Source organism: Corythoichthys intestinalis, chromosome 18, assembly GCF_030265065.1.
Source record: "Corythoichthys intestinalis isolate RoL2023-P3 chromosome 18, ASM3026506v1, whole genome shotgun sequence".
Classification (NCBI taxonomy): Eukaryota; Metazoa; Chordata; class Actinopteri; order Syngnathiformes; family Syngnathidae; genus Corythoichthys; species Corythoichthys intestinalis.
The window spans coordinates 41,948,232-41,960,649 of record NC_080412.1 but is presented as its reverse complement, the minus strand read 5'-3'; the positions used below and the strand labels follow the sequence as shown (position 1 = coordinate 41,960,649).

At 37.9% G+C, this 12,418-nt stretch overlaps 1 protein-coding gene across 2 annotated transcripts in view; it reads left to right on the top strand.

Moving 5' to 3' along the window:
- The window catches only part of septin8a (septin 8a), a 77,298-nt gene that overhangs the window by 34,876 nt on the left and 30,004 nt on the right, over positions 1-12,418 (top strand). For both annotated transcript variants that reach the window (XM_057820261.1, XM_057820262.1), the window contains exons 5-6: positions 4,600-4,761; positions 9,489-9,585. In XM_057820261.1, coding sequence (XP_057676244.1) covers positions 4,600-4,761; positions 9,489-9,585 — 259 coding nt within the window. The remainder of the gene's footprint in view (positions 1-4,599; positions 4,762-9,488; positions 9,586-12,418) is intronic.

Sequence of the window (12,418 nt, the reverse complement as noted above, 5' to 3'; positions counted from 1 at the left end):
TCATCACCCCCAGCGTACATTGCGCGCGTAAAACATGTCACCCTCCGTGTAAAAAATACAACTTCTTAAAAAATAGTAAAGCCTAGAACCAGGTATGACTGCAAGCATTCCCCGGAGCTGGGCCTTCTCAGAACTCCTTCCTCCGTACACGTCACAGCGCCCTCTTTCTTAACTTGAGACTGTTGCCGGAAGTCACTCATTTTCATGGCGCGGGATTAAAAAAACTAAATAAAGATAGTAGGGCTGTCAAAATTATCGTGTTAACGGGCGGTAATTCATTTTTGTAATTAATCACGTTAAAATATTTGACACAATTAACGAACATGCCCCGCTCAAATAGATTAAAATGACAGTACAGCGTAATGTCCGCTTGTTACTTGTTTTTTGGTGTTTGGCGCCCTCTGCTGGTGCTTGGGTCCAACTGATTTTATGGGTTAGTACCATGAGTGAGCATGGTGTAATTATTGACATCAACAATGGCGAGCTACTTGTTTATTTTTTGATTGAAAATTTTCAAAATTTTAATAAAACGAAAACATTAACTCATTTGCTCCCAGAAACGCATAAAGACGTTCTATTTTTAAATGCTTAACTGTCCCACAAACGTATTTATACGTCTTTTGTGTTTTTTTGTACAAGAAGCATCTAGAGCTTCTGATCTATCGCCGAAACAAAAAACAAGCCTCAAAATCAATTTTAAAGCAATAAAACTGGCCACTGGAGGGCAGTAGCGCATTTGTTAAGACCGCAAAACCCAATTCAAACAGTACAACTTTATTAGGGAAGTTAGCAGAGCCCCTCCGCAGCTTGCTGCTCAGGTCCACCGCACGCTCGAGTGTCCTGCACGGAAACACGCACGGCCAAACCAGTTCCCCCCCAGGAACATAAGTTCCCCAGGCGAACGAGACAGTGGTCACCACAAAAAAAAGACAAAAAAAAAATCCATCTTTACGAGACAGTCGGCAATGAGGGAAAAGTTTAACCGCTGTCACAGCCATCAAACGTCATCTCTTAGTTAGGTAAGTGTGAATAAATTGTTACTTTGCTATCAAAAGCTCTATTTGGCTGGTTGTTCATGTTATTTTGTAAAAGGAAAACATTATTCAGATGTTTGGGATGTCACTGAAGCAAAAAATAGCCGTGTTAAAGTCAAAGTTATGTTTGAAATTTTTGCGTTTACAAAAAGCTCATTTTCTCAGTTTTTTCATCAGAAATTGGAAAATTGCTCAAACTAAGCTATTTTCTAATGCTGATTTCTAAAGAATGGAAAAAGATATGAACTTACTTTTTTTTCTGCTGAAAGAAGAGAGCCTAATCTTTCTTTTGGTGGGTTCCATGTTTATATAGCAATAGAACAGAATTTTTTGTGGGCCTTGCAAAATCAGTCAAAATCCAGTAAAATGGCCGGGAGTGAAGGGCCTTGCTCCGGTGAAAATGGCTGGGAGTGAATGAGTTAAGAGGGGTTTTGATACAAAATTTCTATAACTTGTACTAACATTTATCTTTTAAGAACTACAAGCTTTAAGCTCTCTGCCCATGGATCGCTTTAAGAGAATGTTAATAATGTTAATGCCATCTTGTTGATTTATTGTTATAATAAACAAATACAGTACTTATGTAGCTTATGTTGAATGTATATATCCGTCTTGTGTCTTTCCATTCCAACAATAAATTACAGAAAAATATGGCATATTTTATAGGTGGTTTGAATTGCGATTAATTACGATTAATTAATTTTTAAGCTGTAATTAACTTGATAAAAAATTGTAATCGTTTGACAGCCCTAAAATATAGCGATCGCTTCCACACACATCCAAGCGGTCCATTTCATTCAGGAGCATAAAATACCGCGTGTATTATGGAATAAACATGCTTTTTCGTATCACATGCACTTTAAAGTAACACCACTCTTGAGTACAATTTTTGGCTACTCTACCCACCTCTGTACAGTACTGTAACATGTTTGGAACTTTTGTTCAAATAAATTGGATCGGGACACAGTATCGGCAGATTCTCAAGAATAGGTGACTCGGACGCAGTAGGCGACCGGGACATTCCTACATTTTAATGTAGAGGTCAGTTATGTGCTTGAACGTGGAAGCAAAGCAGACACGGATCCGCTATCAAGCCAGGAAATGCTGTCACGAGAAGAACAGGGAAAGTGGGCCAGAAAAAGCTTTTCCCTCGTGATCTGTACAATTTGCTGTCAAAGCAAGACAATAGTGTTTTCCCTCTCATTAGCAGAGTATAAAACTGTACCTCCCTGACACACACACACATATGCTCTCTTTCTCTTGTAGACATAACCGAGTATGCTGCTTGGAGGCAGGAACACAGATAATCTTTTTGTTTTTCAATGAGCCTATTTTTGTTCCTAAATGACAGGGAATCTTTTCTAGGGAAATTTCTTAGTACACAGATTCTTTTTTTTCTGCTAACCTTTTCCCATTCCAACACTGGGCATTTTGAGTTATATTTTTTCTAATGATGTGAACATACAATGGGGCAAATAAGTATTTAGTCAACCACCAATTGTGCAAGTTTTACTTGAAAAGATTATAGAGGCCTGTAATTGTCAACATGGGTAAACCTCAACCATGAGAGACAGAGTGTGGAAAAAAAACAGAAAATCACATTTTTTTGATTTTTAAAGAATTTATTTCCAAATTAGAGTGGAAAATAAGTATTTGGTCACCTACAAACAAGCAAGATTTCTGGCTGTCAAAGTGGTCTAACTTCTTTTAACGAGGATACACTTGTTACCAGTATTAATGGCACCTGTTTTAACTCATTATCGGTATAAAAGACACCTGTCCACAAACTCAGTCAGTCACACTCCAAACTCCACTATGGCCAAGACCAAAGAGCTGTCGAAGGACACCAGAGACAAAATTGTAGACCTGCACCAGGCTGGGAAGACTGAATCTAAAATAGGTAAAATGCTTGGTGTAAAGAAATCAACTGTGGGAGCAATTATTAGAAAATGGAAGACATACAAGACCACTGATAATCTCCCTCGATCTGGGGCTCCGTGCAAGATCTCACCCCGTGGTGTCAAAATGATAACAAGAACGGTGAGCAAAAATCCCAGAACCACACGGGGGGGACCTAGAGAATGACCTACAGAGAGCTGGGACCAAAGTAACAAAGGCTACTATCAGTAACATAATGCACCGCCAGGGACTCAAATCCTGCACTGCCAGACGTGTCCCACTGCTGAAGAAAGTACACGTCCAGGCTCGCCTGCGGTTCGCTAGAGAGCATTTGGATGATCCAGAAGAGGACTGGGAGAATGTGTTATGGTCAGATGAAACCAAAATAGAACTTTTTGGTAGAAACACAGGTTCTCGTATTTGGAGGAGAAAGAATACAGAATTGCATCCGAAGAACACCATACCCACTGTGAAGCATGGGGGTGGAAACATCATGCTTTGGGGCTGTTTTTCTGCAAAAGGATCAGGACGACTGATCTGCGTAAAGGAAAGAATGAATTGGGCCATGTATCGAGAGGTTTTGAGTGAAACTCTCCTTCCATCAGCCAGGGCATTGAAGATGAGACGTGGCTGGGTCTTTTAGCATGACAATGATCCCAAACACACAGCCAGGGCAACAAAGGAGTGGCTTCGTAAGAAGCATTTCAAGGTCCTGGAGTGGCCTAGCCAGTCTACAGATCTCAACCCCGTAGAAAATCTGTGGAGGGAGTTGAAAGTCCGTGTTGCCCAACGACAGCCCCAAAACATCACTGCTCTAGAGGCGATCTGCATGGAGGAATGGGCTAAAATACCAGCAACAGTGTGTTAAAAGCTTGTGAAGAGTTACAGAAAACATTTGGCCATTGCCAACAAAGGGTACATAACAAAGTATTGAGATGAACTTTTGGTATTGACCAAATACTTATTTTCCACCATGATTTGCAAATAAATTCTTTAAAAACCTAACTGTGATTTTCAGTTTTTTTGTTTTTTTTTACCACATTGTCTTTCATGGTTGAGGTTTATCCATGTTGACAATTACAGGCCTCTAATATTTTCAAGTGGGAGAACTTGCACAATTAGTGGTTGACTAAATAATTATTTGGCTCACTGTACCTTAATCTGTCACTATTTTAACGCTATGTTATTTTTTATACTGTCATTGCTTAGCAAGAAATCATATTTGTTAAGGGTTTAAACCTGCTTCCATGCTGTAAATTAATAATCTGGGACGTTTTAAGCATAATGTGACTCTGTGAGTTTGCGGACTGTGGGAATCTTTGCTGTTCTCCCAGCGGGGAGATTTGAGGAGCATCTGATGTAGATTGGAGATGAAGCCCAGTTTGTTTTTATAATCAGGATTTGTTTACGTGTGTGTCGCGATGTCTGACTACGCTCGTGTACCGCACTTCACTGCACATTTGTTTGTGACCCTGTGACTAAAAGAAGTAAATTTATGTTCTTTGTAATACACTTAAAATAATTTGTCTTTGCATACTGTGTGGATGCATGCAAACGTCCTGTCAACTATGATAATCGTCTGGCATTTCTGCCACTTGTTTAAATTTTTTTGTTTGTTTTTCCTATCTGGCTGCTGCAATCCTAATTTTCTTTTTCTGCTCCTCAGGTCAGTATCATTCCCATCATCGCCAAAGCTGATACGATCTCCAAGAGCGAACTCCACAAATTCAAAATCAAAATTATGAGCGAGCTGGTGAGCAACGGCGTCCAAATCTACCAATTCCCGACAGACGACGAAGCCGTCAGCGAGATCAACTCGTCCATGAATGTGAGTGCTTGTGAATACGGACTCAAACGCACTCCCACAAGGGTTGTCAAAAGTATCAATACCGAAATGTTTTATCCGGATATGATATGCAAAAGTATCGATACTCAATTGTTTGTTTTTGCGCGACCGCGGAAATTTATTGTCATTCGGGAAATTTGAATTTCGTTCTGCTTCTGATGGTAATGGAGCATATTTTTTCATTTTCCTTGTTAAGTCATTGGCTCCCATTGACGGCGATAGACGTCCAATCCATTTTGACCAGTCAAAACGTCTATCGCTCTCAATGGTACTGAAAGATGAGCATTCACAGCCAGGGTGAGACCTAAAATATACAAGAAATGGCCTGGAATTAAAGCTAAATGAACAGAACGTGACCTTGTAATGCCCCGAAATCAAGAGGAAGTGACCTAAAATCAATGGGAGGTGACCTGCAGGATACACTGAGGAAAATAATTATTTGAACACCCTGCAATTTTGCTAGTTCTCCCACTTAGAAATGATGGGCGGTGTGACCGCACACGAGGTAGGCCTGGCCAGGAAGGGGCTTGGGATGCCAAGGTGTCCAACCAAACAGTTCTTTATTCAGAAAAACAGCGGGTTTCCCTAAAAGAAAAAGGCCAAAATGTGGCACAAGAAGTAACAAAGCAAACAATCAACTAAAATGTCTCAAAAATGGCAACTTAGCTCTGTTTTAATCAAAATACTAAAATGTCTAAAATAGGGTTGTCAAAATTATCGCGTTAACGGGCGGTAATTAATTTTTTAAATTAATCACGTTAAAATATTTGACGCAATTAACGCACAAATGCCCCGCTCAAACAGATTAAAATGACAGCACAGTGAAATGTGTACTTGTCTTTCGGAGTTTTGGCGCCCTCTGCTGGCGCTTGGGTGCGACTGATTTTATAGGCTTCAGCACCCATGAGCATTGTGTAAGTAATTATTGACATCAACAATGGCGGGCTACTGGTTTATTTTTTGATTGAAAATTTTACAGATTTTATTAAAACGAAAACATGAAGAGAGGTTTTAATATAAAATTTCTATAACTTGTACTAACATTTATCTTTTAAGAACTACAAGTCTTTCTATCCATGGATCGCTTTAACAGAATGTTAATAATGGGAATGCCATCTTGTTGATTTATTGTTATAATAAACAAATACAGTACTTATGTACCGTATGTTGAATGGATATATCCATCTTGTGTCTTATCTTTCTATTCCAACAATAATTTACAGAAAAATATGGAATATTTTATAGATGGTTTGAATTGCGATTAATTGCGATTAATTATGATTAATTAATTTTTAAGCTGTAATTAACTCGATTAAAAATTTTAATCGTTTGACACCCCTAGTCTAAAAATGGCAACTTAGGTCTGTTCTCATCAAAATACTTTCTTCCAAGTCAATCTCAATCTCCTTCCGCCTCCCCCTTCGCTTCATCTGGTCGTCTTTCATATTGTCCCTCAGGCCAGCTGCAATTAGGTGGCTTAAGCAGCCACACCTGGATGCGTTGTGTGGCATGCTGGGAAGTGTAGTCTTTGGGCTGGCGGCCAGTTTGACTGGATTCTTCAGCTCTGGAAAAGGAATGTAACGGCCCTCCACTACCTGTCCCCGCATGATATCACAGCGGGTTTGAAATTTTCATCGTAGGTGCTTGTCCACTGTGAGAAAAGATCTAAAAAAAAAATCCAGACATCACAGTGTATGATTTTTTAAACAATTTATTTGTGTTATACTGCTGCAAATAAGTATTTTAACTAGGGTTGTTCCGATCATGTTTTTTTGCTCCCGATCCGATCCCGATCGTTTTAGTTTGAGTATCTGCCTATCCCGATATTTCCCGATCCGATTGCTTTTTTTTGCTCCCGATTCAATTCCAATCATTCCCGATAATGTTTCCTGATCATATACATTTTGGCAATGCATTAAGAAAAAAATGAGTAAAACTCGGACGAATATATACAATTAACATACAGTACATAAGTACTGTATTTGTTTATTATGACAATAAATCCTCAAGATGGCATTTACATTATTAACATTCTTTCAGTGAGAGGGATCCATGGATAGAAAGACTGGTGACTTTGTATATTGTGACTAAATATTGCCATCTAGTGTTTTTCAGTAAATGATACTGAAGGCCATGCCCAAATGCATGATGGGAAGTGGAACCATGACTGTGCGTAGTGCTACCAATTGATATATCTTCTCTGCGTTGGGAAATAACATAAGGTGTTAAGAAAAAGATCAATTGCTACCTTGCTTCCCCACATTGCTTCCCATGATAGTTCTAATCGAATGGAGAGGTATTGTAAGGCTTTAGCCAATTAAAATAAGGCTCCAAAGGCTGCCAAAATTCACTCTACTCCTTATACGCTGCCTTTTAGCTCTCTATATAGGCAAGACGGCGCCATTACAGATGGAGCACGACAATGCGTGAGTGGGTCGTGCAGCGCATGCATTAATTGCGTTAAATATTTTAACGTGATATATTTTTTAAAAAAACTAATTACCGCCGTTATTGGGATAAGTTTGATAACCCTACCTTAAGCCTAAACTAAAGACTCTGGGTGAGTAACATGTCTGTGTTAGAAAACGATTTAATTAAAAAAAAAAAAAAAAAAATTTAAAAAAGGCATGGCCGATATTTTTTTGCCGATTAATATTAATTGCGAGTTATGGTATTTGGTAACACTTCATTTGATAGTGGCGCAATATGACTGTACTTAGACAATCATAATTATGACATGACACTGTCATGAGCATTTATGAATGCTTATAACAGATGTCATTTAGTGTTATCTGGCAAATTATTACACTTTTGAATAGATGTAAAAGAGCCAAGCTGGACATAAATTGAATTAGTGACATAATTTGCCAGATGACACTTAATGACATCTGTCATAAGCATTCAGTAATGCCCATGATTGTGTCATGTCGTAATTATGACAGTCTTATGACAGTGTTATGACGCTGCTGTCAAATAAAGTGTTACTTATTACACAAATTAATCAACAAATAAGCCGCACTGGCCTATAAGCCGCAGAATTCAAAATTTAGGAAAAAAGTAGCGGCTTATAGTCCAAAAACTACGGTAGATATGTTTATAATACAGTATATGTTTATAGGTTATATAATATTACTGACATGTTATATGGTTATCTCGTATTCACAGAAACCACAATACAACAAAATAAATCTCCTTTCATCCTCATTAAAGGAAACAAATAAATCCTGAACGTCCCCTGTTGATTCTCTGATCGGAGTCACAACTCCATAGCGTCGCTGGCTTGATACCACACACCCACAGAGGGATCCCCAGTCAAATTAACCATCTTTTTCAGTTATTATTATTACATAATATATTATTATTTTATTTACTTTTGTTCCGTGAATAATCCAAAAAGGGTTATTTGATTGTGGCTTTCTGAAAAACAATACATTTTTACATTTAGGCACTCCTGCAATCGTCATACTTTTTCTGTTACAAACTGACCCCGTGCATCAGATAAGGGAAAAGTTATGTGGCCCCCACAGGAAAAAGTTTGGGGACCCCTGTTCTAGCCACTAGATTCTAGCGGCTAGAAGGTCCGATTCCTTCAAATACAAATAAATTGTTTTAAAAAATCATACACTGTGATTTCTTGATTTTTTTCTTCTTCTTTAGATTGTCTCTGACAGTGGTTAAGCACCTACCACCATGAAAATTTCAAACCCGTCCATCATTTCTAAGTGAGACAACTTGCAAAATCGTTCAAATACTTATTTTCCTCACTCTACTAGTTTATTGCTTAAAATAAGTCTGTTAAGCTTATTTCCAGCAAGCTATTTTTCTTATTTCAAAAAATCCAAGTAAAATTTACTTGAAGCACTGGCAGATAAATCCACACATTTCTTGTACATTTACTCTGAAAACAAGGGAATTTAACTGGTTTTAAGGAGGGGTGTTTTTGCAGTGTACAGACATTTCAACTCATAGCAGATGGATAATTGGAAGCCATTTTTATATGGTTGGACGTCAGTCATTGTCAATGGCACAAAGAGTTCATTAAAAAATTCATATTTTTATCGAAAATGGTATCGAGTATTTTATTTTTTTTTTTTCTTTGAGTATTGATATCGAGTTGAAAATATGATCAACGTGACAACAGTAGCTCCCATTGAGAAAATATCTTTTTAAAAGTTTGAACTTGTGCAGTAAAAACACTTTTCACCATTCAGATCTTTCCAACGACGGCGCTTGTAAAATTCCCCCTTGGATAAATAAAGCTACGTTTTGGTTTGACATCTGGCTTATCCTCTAATACTTTCCCCAGCGGGTGACATCACTAACGTCTAATTCCACTAAACCAAACCAGGCATCTCGCGGGCGTCAACTCGCCACCTAATTTTTGGGGTTGTGCGTTGGGCACGGCAACCCAACACGGAATGGCAATAAGAAACTGTGTGTGTTGAATCACACAACGCTAAAATAGGCCTCTCCGCCCCCACTGAGCCACATGTTAAACAAGGAACAGAAGTGCGGTGCGGCTCACATGACCGCATGCTTGCACGTCTTTCTCATGTGGGCTCCATGAGAGATCTCAGCTGCTGTTAAACAGCCTCTGCATTGTTTCTTCTCCTTCTTAAACTACTGTATTCCTGCATATAACTGATGTATGTGAGAGATGTTTTTCATGGGTGGTCAGTGACACTGAAACTTCTTATGTGCTTCCGCAGGCCCATCTGCCTTTTGCTGTGGTGGGAAGCGTGGAAGAAGTTAAGGTTGGGAACAAAACGGTGAGGGCGAGGCAGTACCCCTGGGGCGTGGTGCAAGGTGAGTGGGTACCAGTGTTGTCACAGATTACTTGAAAAAGTCATTTAATTACTGAAAATGGATTACACCTCAAAAAAGACATGTAGTTACTTTTTAGTAAAGACCACCATTGACCCGTGCTAGCTTAGCCACTCCGGAGCCCTGAAACTAACAAATAACTGACAACCTGCTTGGAATTTATTGAAATCAACTCTACTGACTAATTAAACCCCTGCTAACTCAAGAATTAAGCCTAATGTCAAAAATGTGTAACTTCGAGTTAGGGTTTTGGGTCAACAGTTAGGCTGGGCGATATGGCCAAGTACGTATCACGGTAAATTGAGCAGATTTATCTCAATAACGATAAATGACGATAAATTCGCCCAAACGGACGGTTATATGATTTGAAAATCTGAATCAATGCGTTAAGTACAAATGAACTGTTTTTCGTTTGTTTACCAGATTTCAATTGAACATATTTAAACTAGGGCAGTCAAAATTATCACGTTAACAGGCGGTAATTAATTTTAAAAATTAATCACGTTAAAATATTTGACGCAATTAACGCACATGCCCCGCTCAAACAGGTTAAAATGACAGCACAGTCATGTCCACTTGTTACTTGTGTTTTGTCGCCCTCTCCTGGCGCTTGGGTGCGACTGATTCTATGGGTTTCAGCACGAGCATTGTGTAATTATTGACATCAACAATGGCGAGCTACTAGTTTATTTTTTGATTGAAAATTTTACAAATGTTATTAAAACAAAAACATTAAGAGGGGTTTTAATACAAAATTTCTATAACTTGTACTAACATTTATCTTTTAAGAACTACAAGTCTTTCTATCCATGGATCGCTTTAACAGAATGTTAATGTTAATGCCATCTTGTTGATTTATTGTTATAATAAACAAATACAGTACTTATGTACAGTATGTTGAATGTATATATCCGTCTTGTGTCTTATCTTTCCATTCCAACAATAATTTATTGAAAAATATGGCATATTTTATAGATGGTTTGAATTGCGTTTAATTACGATTAATTAATTTTTAAGCTGTGATTAACTCAATAAAATTTTTTAATCATTTGACAGCCCTAATTTAAACAATTGTACATGCAGTCTAAACATTAAGTACATCAAAATTTCTTGTAAACCATAAGAATTCAAGTATGAACATTTATAACAGCGTGTATGACTTAAACAATGTACAACATTCTAAAAATCAATACGACGACTGTGTAAACTATCATTGTAACACAAATGACTTACAGTTTGAACAAAGCACTTCAAACACAAGTTATTGTTAATGGCTGCTGGGACATAATTACTCAACACAAGTGTTTACTTCAAGGTTTCAGGTTTTTTTTTTTTTTTTTTTTTTTTTTAACAGAGCATTTTTTTAATAAATGCACCCCCTTTACAGACATACATACACACACATTAAAGCTATATTGTTCTTTTGCCAGTGAAATATTTAAAATTTTATGATGGCAGTAATGACACAGAATGAAGCAAGCACATACAAAAAAATAGCTGTGGCCATTAAACGGTCATATTATAGGCTTCACTGCTGCATTATAGTTTATGCTGGATGCTTTAACCTAATAAAAGATTTCAAAGAAAACACACACAGATATAAAATAACACGAAATATTCATTGCTAGATGCAGTCCATGCCCAATCCACTCATTAAGTTTAGCCGTTTTGACAAGGTTATAGCCGCTATCCGACTCACTCACATTCATTTTATAGCGTTAGCCGCTAGCGTTAAGCTGTGGCCTGGCTACCAGTAAAAAGCACCCTCTCCTGAAATCGTGAGAACCAGGCAGGAAAGCAGGTGAAAGCCCGTTTGGCGGCTGCCAAGAGTCTACTTAATGTTGGGTGAAAGTTTAGCAAAGCTCCCTTAAGCCCGACTCCATCACCTTTGCTTGTTGCTATAGCCGCTAGCGTTAGCTGCTAGCATAAGCCTACCGGACTTCTGTTTTAGTTCCTGATAACCACGTGACTTCAGACATAAGCACAATGACTGGTTTCTTAAATGGGAATGGACATAGCCGAACAACACAGAGTCAAAGCGGGATGAAAAGACTATATTTTCTTTTTTTTTTTTTTTTTTTTTTTATTTGCCGAATTTACCGACATTGTCAAAATTATGTCGGTCATCGTGAAGAATTTCTGTAACGTTAAATTTTCGGTAAACTGCCCGGCTCTAGTGAACAGCTATCAGTGCCAATGTGAAACAATGCAATTTGACTGCATAATAATCAACAACACACGAATGACACGCATTTTCATTAGAGTCATTACATAACGCAAATAAGGTTGCTTAAAGGTTGGTGGGGACAATTTGAGCATCCTGAAAAGTTGGTAGTGTTTTGTCCCTACCGTCCCTATGCAAACGTACGCCTTTGTGTTCTCGTCTCCCAAACCATGTTTTTAGCTTGTCATCGTCATGAAAAAAATTGAATTGAAATTGAAATGTGAAGGAGTCACATTTCTTGGGTAAACACTATAGTGACTTGGGAGGGAACCACTGGTGCCTTTTCACTCATATGTTATCAATACAGTACCAGCAAATACTAGTCTTTCTAAAAAAAATTAGCAAATTGTGATAAAGTTAATTATTTTCTGTAATGTACTGATAAACATTAGACTTTCATATATTTTCGATTCATTACACACAACTGAAGTAGTTCAAGCCTTTTATTGTTTTAATATTGATGATTTTGGCAAAAAAGTCAAGAAAAAACAAAAATCTCTTATCTCAAAAAATTAGCATATCATGAAAAGGTACTCGAAAGAAGCTACTAACCTAATCATCTGAATCAACGAATTAACTCAAAACCCCTGC